The 7906-nt window shown below is 36.2% G+C and overlaps 1 protein-coding gene across 1 annotated transcript; it reads left to right on the forward strand.

Moving 5' to 3' along the window:
* The first annotated feature begins 5493 nt into the window (after positions 1-5493).
* On the forward strand, positions 5494-7672 carry LOC104096040 (uncharacterized). Its single transcript, XM_009602328.4, has one exon. The coding sequence runs from the start codon at positions 5617-5619 to the stop codon at positions 7444-7446; it is 1830 nt and encodes a 609-aa protein (XP_009600623.1). The 5' UTR covers positions 5494-5616; the 3' UTR covers positions 7447-7672.
* The last annotated feature ends 234 nt before the right edge of the window (positions 7673-7906 follow it).

Raw genomic sequence — 7906 nt, forward strand, 5'->3', positions numbered from 1 at the left:
AAAAGGGAAAAACAATAGTAAAAAGAAAAGAAGGAAAAATATAGATGAATAAATTATTGTATTTTTCTTGCTAGTGGGGTATAAAGTAAAGTAGTGCTTAAAGAAAGAGGGAATATTTTTGGGGTGTGATCTTGTTTGTGAAATTGAAGTGGATTGAAGAATTTGTGCTTAACATTTATTATGTGATGTGTTAAAGTGCTTGGGAGGATGAACCACTATTCCAAAATATATCTTACCCTTCCCTTAGCCCACATTATCACCATGGAAAAGTCCTACTTGATTTTAGATCGAGCAAGCCTACATTAGTGGAGGTTTACATAATGGGCAAGTGTATGGTACTTTGTGCATGCATGTGACTTCTTTGTAAGAGTGAGGGATTTCTTTGATATATGCGAGTCCTTGAAATATATTTGAGCATTTGATTCGAATGTATGGATTCAACTTACTCTCTTGTTCTTGCTGTGAGGGCACATGATTTCGCAAGGGATAAGTGACGTTATTAGATGTCTCTATGATGTTAAGTGTTCAAGCCATGAATGCATTGTGATATTGAGTCGGTTTGTGAGGTTAGGATTGTTATAAGCATGTTGTCTAGTTGTTTAATAAAATTTTGAATTATGGCATAAAGTAAAGGGAAGTGTGTGTTGAATGCATATGCTAAAGTTTATTTATTGCTATCAACCATAGTCAAAGATATGGTGTGCTTCGGATGTGCTAAAAAACATAAAGTGCTCAAGGTTAGTGTGAATTGGTGGTTGACTCGAGGGCGAACAATGTTTAAGTGTGGGGTAGTGATGTGTGGCCAAAATGCTATATTTTTAGTACATTACTCGCCTCACATATGTTAGTTTAGTGGTTAATTGTATGACGTTTGAGCTGAATTATGTTCTTTTATGTGTAGGAGCATCGGAACATAAAGACGAGTGAAAGTTGCACAAAAAAGAGGAAAACAATATGAGAAAAGAGCATAAAAGAACGAAGTACCCAATCCTGGCCACATGCCGAGCATACCCAGCTCTATAGCCAGCTTGACTGCACTATAGGCCAGGTGTAGCCACCTCTGTAGCCAGGCTGACCGCGCTATAAGCCTGGCCTCGCAAGGTCTATAGCCCGGTGATCAAAAGTGCGTGAATTAAAAGACTCCGACCCGGATTTGGACTCAAGGACTTCAACCCTAGCCTGTAAATACTCCCTAAACATGTCTAAGAAGGGAGGACATTTTTAGAGCAGATTCGACCTAAAGGGAGACGTTTTTGGAGAGGGGATTCAACCCAAGGAGGTAAGAACACTCTAGGATCAAGGCGGAGAATTCTTCTACGAGTTTTGCACGTCCTTCTTCATATTTTCATTATTGGTTATGAATTCTAGTATTGTAGTTTTGCATACTATTATGAATAGCTAATTTGTTATCTAGGGTTTTGATAGAATCTTTTGTAGGATAAATTCTTGTGACGTTTTTATATAATTGAGTCGTTGGATTTCTCTGCTTTTTCAACTACTTATTTATTATTTTTGATTGAATGTTCATCGATTGACTGTGCCTATTTAGTGTGTATATTGCTCGAGAGAGAGAGTACATATTTAGGTAGTTGTTGAACAACATCACTTCTAACGTAAGTGAGAGATCAATACAGAGGGTTTAAAGGCGGGATTAGAGATAACGAAACCTTGGTACGATCGTAGTGAGCGTTGAATTAGTGCCAACTATCGTAGTTCGAGAGAATACGTTTAGTAAATTTTGGTAGTTGCTCGAGAGAGAGCTACGACACCTAAAGTACTCACGATCAATAGAAAACACTTAGGTAAAATTATAGAAGACATAGCAGGAAGGATTCCGCCAAGTGAAAAAATCATAACACTAGACCTCCTTTATCTTTTCTCCAACCCCTAGTATCTTAGTTGTTAATCTACTACTTTAATTTATTAGTTAATTAGATATAAGAGTCTTAATATTTATGACTTAGGAATTGCTCGGGCTTGTCTTCTTAGTAATAATGAACAGTTGTAGCTAAATCTTAGTTCTCTGTGGGATTCGATTCCGGACTCTTAGACCGAATTATATTTGCAGCGACCGCTTATCCTTTTTAGGACTAGAGTTGGGCGTGATTAACCATGAAAAAATAATAATTAATAAACGGAATGCTAATATGTCTTCAATACTTGCTCTCGAACTCCGTAACAACTCAACTCTAAAACCTACACAAGGTAAAAAAGGATATAGTATGAGTACAATTGGCTCCATGTACTTAGTAAGTATCAAGCCTACCTCAACAAATTAGTGACAAGGTTTTAGTATAAATATACTCACTTTGTATAATATGTATAGTTTATAAGCATATAAAATAATAGGGAAAGAGCCAAGAAACAATAAATATCAATAATAAGGTGCACAATCAAATAAGAAGATAATAAGCATGCTTTTCAAAATAACAAAATTAAAAGCATGTACAAATATATCAAATTCACATGTAAAGAAGATATCCACCAGGTAGTATTAATTCAAATGCTTTTACATGAGTCTAGAGTGTCTGTACATGATAAAGACTCAAATTTCACATCTATGCTCAAATAATGTCTATATGAATGCTCTTATATGAGTCTAAAATGTCTACGCATTATAAACCTTAAACTTTACATCAATCTAACACCCTCTGAGTGTCTGACAACCTGCTAGCTAGTCATATGCATATATAAAATGCATAGATTTGCATATGTAGATGATATACATGAGCTTAGGAGGTCTATGCATGATAAAGGCTCAAAATTTATATCAATTAACGCCGCCTCCCACACCTTTTCATTGTCCAATAATACTGCGCACACACCGTCCAAGGTAAAATGAGTGATCACGTTAATCTGAAGGGATAGATCCCAATACACGCACCCGAGCATTATAGCTCCATAATTATATCAACCGCACGACATAATTATAGTATCATAATCATATCAACCACACGACATAAACCATCATGCCATAATCATAATAACTACACGGACAACTCACATGTCATAACCTCACTCCATATAAGAGAACATATATATATATGCACAAGAAACAAATATGTATGATGGATATGGACTAGAGAAATAAACAAACAAGGGTGTATAAATGTGCATAATATATGACTATAGCTACAATATCCAACATATAAATAGCACATCATGTCCAAATAAGGTATTAAAAGACTAGATACGATATCTAATGTGAATATGAGAGCTCAAGTAGTCATACAAGCAGATAAAGCTTATCGCAAGTATAGTATGTATCAAATCAGGCATAAAGAAGCTTAAATACTATCTCAAGCATGGAGAACCTTGGTATCCGCATATACGCTTGTCACTTCATATGTACGTCACTCCCAAACACGTAGCATGTAGCACATAAGTTCATTTTTTGGAAAATATTTCTCAAGTCGAGGTTAAGCAAGATACTTACCTTTATTCCGACTAGCTCCATTCTTCAAATTTGCCTTTTCTAGCTCAAAATCTATCAAACAAGTCCATTATAGTCCAAAGAATACTCAAGTAAGTCAAACAAAGCTATAAAAATTAATTCCAAACGATAATGCTTCTATCTTTAACAAAATCTCAAAAGTCAATAAAAATTAACTTAAAGCCCACATGGCTAAATCGTGAAACAAAAGTCGGATCTCATTGATCTATAGCCTCGTGAGTCCGTATATATATCCATTCCAACTTTGAATCCAAATCATTGTTCAAAACCTTAAAATACACTTTCCTAACTTTCAAGTCTAAAATCCTCTTTTTTTCTCTTTTAGATCCTTAATTCTAAGGCAAAATTAATGATAGATTCAGGTTATAACTTATATTTGAGTGAGAATCACTTACACGATTCCAAGTACAAAATAGAGTTTATAACAAACAGTTAAAATTTCAGCTTCAAGTGTTGGATGCCATGTTAAACGTGAAGTGTCCAGACTTCACTCCTCATTGTGACCTGCAACAGAGGATGGACGCGAGCGTTCACCTTAGCCTCTACATTTGATGCAAATTTCTGCAATTTTTCCATTTCTATACCACTTCCAAATACTTCAAAACTCAATCGATACCCTCGGGATTCCTCTAAACTTTCCCGACTAGTCCATATATCTTATACGAAATTGTCCAAGGGATTCGAATACATATGAAAAGATCACAATTAGAATCAAGGTGCAAACCAAACTTTTGAACTTTCTTCAGTTCTTCAAATTTCAACTTTCACAAGATATATCTGAATCATACCCGAGCCTCGGGTGCTAAGCCGAATACACGTACACGTCCAAAATCATCATACGAACCTATTAGAACCTTCAAATCATGAATCTAAGCTCGTTTACCCAAAATATTGACTTTGGTCAACTCTTCTCAACGTAAGGTTTCAAGTTAGGAACTAAGCGTCCAAATCTCTTGAGATCCATACCAACCATGCTTGCAACTCATAAATTATCAAATGAATCTACGAGAGGCCTCAAATAAGTAAACATGGTCCTAGAACTCAAAACAACAGATTGGATCGTTACACATATAATATGTCAAAATCATATTCACTTTGAAAGTATATTTCCGTCTTGCATCAGTCAAAGTTCCCAATATCAAATGTCATTCTAAGACAAATGAAAATATTTTTGAAATCATGATTTCACTTTTTCTTTTTTAGTTTTCCAATCGATCTCTCATATTCAATTTGGGACTCGACTAATTTAGATTCATGCGGGAAAGCCCTACTTTAAGGGGTAAAGTGTTCCCTACCAAAGGTGACTTCATTCTCATGACTCGAACTCGATACCTCTAGTTAAGAATAATTTGGCTCTTAGACCTTTCAACATAATTATATTTCTTTTTACTCGAGAGTACCACCTAGACACCAACAAGTCTCATTCTTCTTATCACCCAACCATAAAAATAAAATATAATAAGAAAATTTCGTAGAAAGTCAAAAATAAAATAGTTTATTATTATTATTCCTTCATTTTAATTTAAATGATATAGTTTGACTTGACACAAAGTTTAAGAAGATTTTTTTTTTTTTGAAATATGTGATCCTAAAAACTTAATGGGCAAAAGCTTTGTGTGACCATGGTTTCTTATTAAGGGTAAAATAGGTAAAATAAAAAGTTTAAAGTTAAATTATTTTCAAATATAAAAATGTGTCATTCTTTTTGGAATAGATTAATAAGGAAAGTGTGTCATTTAAATTGAAACAGAGAGCATATTATTAATTAGTAATAATAATACTTATATTTTACTTTTAAAACTAAATAAAATCGAAGGAAGCCCTTTTGAAGTTGCAAAATTAGGAAAATGTGTCTTTAAATTGAAACAAAGAGAGTTTTAGTAATTTGTAATAATAATAATTATATATTTACTTTTAAACCCTTTTGAAGTTGCAAAATTAGGTCGAGAAAGCCCTCTTCTTCTTTAGCTGCCTTTTCCAATCCAGAGAAAAAAAAGGAAAAGGGACGAAAGTAAAAGACAATTATTTCCTCCCAAATTTAGCCCTAGGTTTTTATATTGGAGCATACGACTATAATCCTTCTCTTTTTCCCCCAAAACCCTTCCTCCGACTCCCCTCCAAGAACCTAACGAAAGCTTCACTTCTTCTCCAGACCTTAAACAATGAGCAAGAAGAGGCTCAGAGAATCCAAAATCAAACCCCAAACAGCCCTTCTTGACGCAACACAAGGCACTTCTTTAATAAAGCATTTAGCTTCATGCAACGCTTCCATAAGGTCAAAAGCCTTCGCACATCTCCAAACATGGCTCGTAACTCAAACAACTCAGCTCGCCGATGATGATATGAAGAAGCTTTGGAAGGGCCTTTTCTACTGCCTTTGGCACTCCGATAAAGCCCCTGCTCAAGCTCTGCTCATCGACCGCATCTGCTCTCTGGTAAAAAATCTTGATTTAGGTATTTGCTTGCATTATTTTTCTGCTTTCTTGATTACCCTTCGTCGCGAATGGAATGGTATTGACCATTTAAGATTGGACAAGTTTTACTTACTTATTAGGAAGTTTGTTGGCTCAGTGTTTGAGTTGATGAAGAAATGTAAGTGGGATTTGGAGGTTATGGGGAAGTGTGTTGAGGTTTTGGAGAATAATGCGTTTTTGGCGACGGATAAGTTGTTGGGTCACGGGGTTAATTATCATATTGCTTCTGTTTTTCTTGATGAGCTAAAAGGGTGTTGTGTCCCGATTCATAATGATGTGGTTGGTTGTTTGTTTAAGCCCTTTTTGAATGTGATGGGGAAGTCTGAGGATAAAATTATGGTTGGGAAAGTGAAAAGTTGTGTTTTTGAGGAGTTGTTGAAGATGGGGAGGAAGTTGTTGGAGAGGAGAAAGGAAGGTGTGGAGGAGGGGGGTGAGAGCTACGGTGATGTGGCATTTGGGGTTATTGCGTTGAAAATGGGGTTTTCGGGGAAGCTTTTTGAAGTAGGTTCGTTTGTGGATTGTGTTCAGGGTAATAGGAAGGTGGCTTTGAAGTTGCACGAGGAGTTCTTGAGGTTGGAGAAGGAGTTTGAAGCTTTAGGGATTGAAATTAGTCTGCCTGACGTCGATGAGGTTGTTGATGATGGAGAAGACGTGCCTCAATTAATACCAATTGAGAATGGTTTGCGTGGTGAAACGTGTGATTCCGAAGTGGCTAAGGATGAGAATGAGGAAGAATCTGGTGATGAGACATTAAGGAAGTGCAAGAAGGTGAAGAGAGCAGAGGATGGAAGCGGTAAAAAGGCGAAGAAGAAAGAAAAGAAGAAAAAGGTTTCTGAGAATGGCACTTTGGTTGAGGAAAATGGGTCTAATGAGCTCGAGAGTGGTAGTAAAAGGGGGAAGAAGAAAAAGAAAAAAAGTGGGCTTTCAGATAATTCCTCTATTGTGGAAAAAAGCTCTAGCGGCTACAAAGAGGAGAATATGATTACTGCTACTGGTGATAGTTCCAATTCTGAGCCGGACATTGAGAACAAAGTGACTTTTAATGAAGATGTGATTTCAAATCTTCAAATGCAGTTTGAAAAGGTTGCTGCTGAGGTTGGTTTAGATGATGATGACAACGATGATGATAATTCATTTCACTCACCTACAATTTCTGTGAGAAAGAAGAGAAAGAGGGGAAAAAACACTCAGGTAGCAGAGTCTTGTATCCCTGTCATAAATGGTGAAGTTCATGATGCTACAAAGAGTGCAGAGAAAAGTGCAAAGAAGGTTAGGTTTTCTATGAAGAACAACCTGGTATGGAAACCAAACAGTCCAATGCCTCCACAAAGCTTACGGTTGCCACCAACTCTTACTCCCCGAGGTAGTGCTTTGAAAAAGGGGGTGCCGCCCGGTCCCATAAGAGAGATGCCACAATGCACAAGGAAGATGAAACAGAAAAAGAAAGGCCGCAAGATACTGAGGACTATCTCCCCTGCCATGAAGCGACTGAAAAAGATGAGAGCTATGTCTGCTTAGTAATGTTTAATTTGGCAGGTGCTTGTTCATTAATTTCTTCTTTGTAATCCTTTTTTGAGATTTTCTTAATCCCATTTGAGACTTCATATGTCTTATGCTTAGGATTTTTGGTAGCTTTTCTTTGATTAAACATAAAGTTACTTAGAGAAAATGTGTTTTAAAGTTGGTCTTGGAATTACTCTGTTTTTATACATCCATCGTGTTATTTAATTTGGCAGTTTTGTTATTGCGGTACTAAATTCATGTATGTTTTCTGATTTTCCGTAAATTGTGCGCTTTACTTCAGAGAAGCGTTTGTTTTCTTCTCGCTTTTTGCTTCAAGCCTCGTGGCCCTTGTCGCCTTTTGTGTTGTTTTCTTTTAAAACAGTGTTTAGTATGGGATCACTGCTTCACGTATATTTCTATTCTCCTGAACCATGTAAAGAGTTGAAGGGGACCAATTCCAATGAAACCTAAGATC

This window comes from Nicotiana tomentosiformis, chromosome 11, assembly GCF_000390325.3.
Source record: "Nicotiana tomentosiformis chromosome 11, ASM39032v3, whole genome shotgun sequence".
NCBI classification, from domain to species: Eukaryota; Viridiplantae; Streptophyta; class Magnoliopsida; order Solanales; family Solanaceae; genus Nicotiana; species Nicotiana tomentosiformis.

Bases quoted from the DNA above. Each gene is read 5' to 3' on its own strand.
- LOC104096040 (XM_009602328.4), top strand. From the start codon at position 5,617: ATGAGCAAGAAGAGGCTCAGAGAATCCAAAATCAAACCCCAAACAGCC.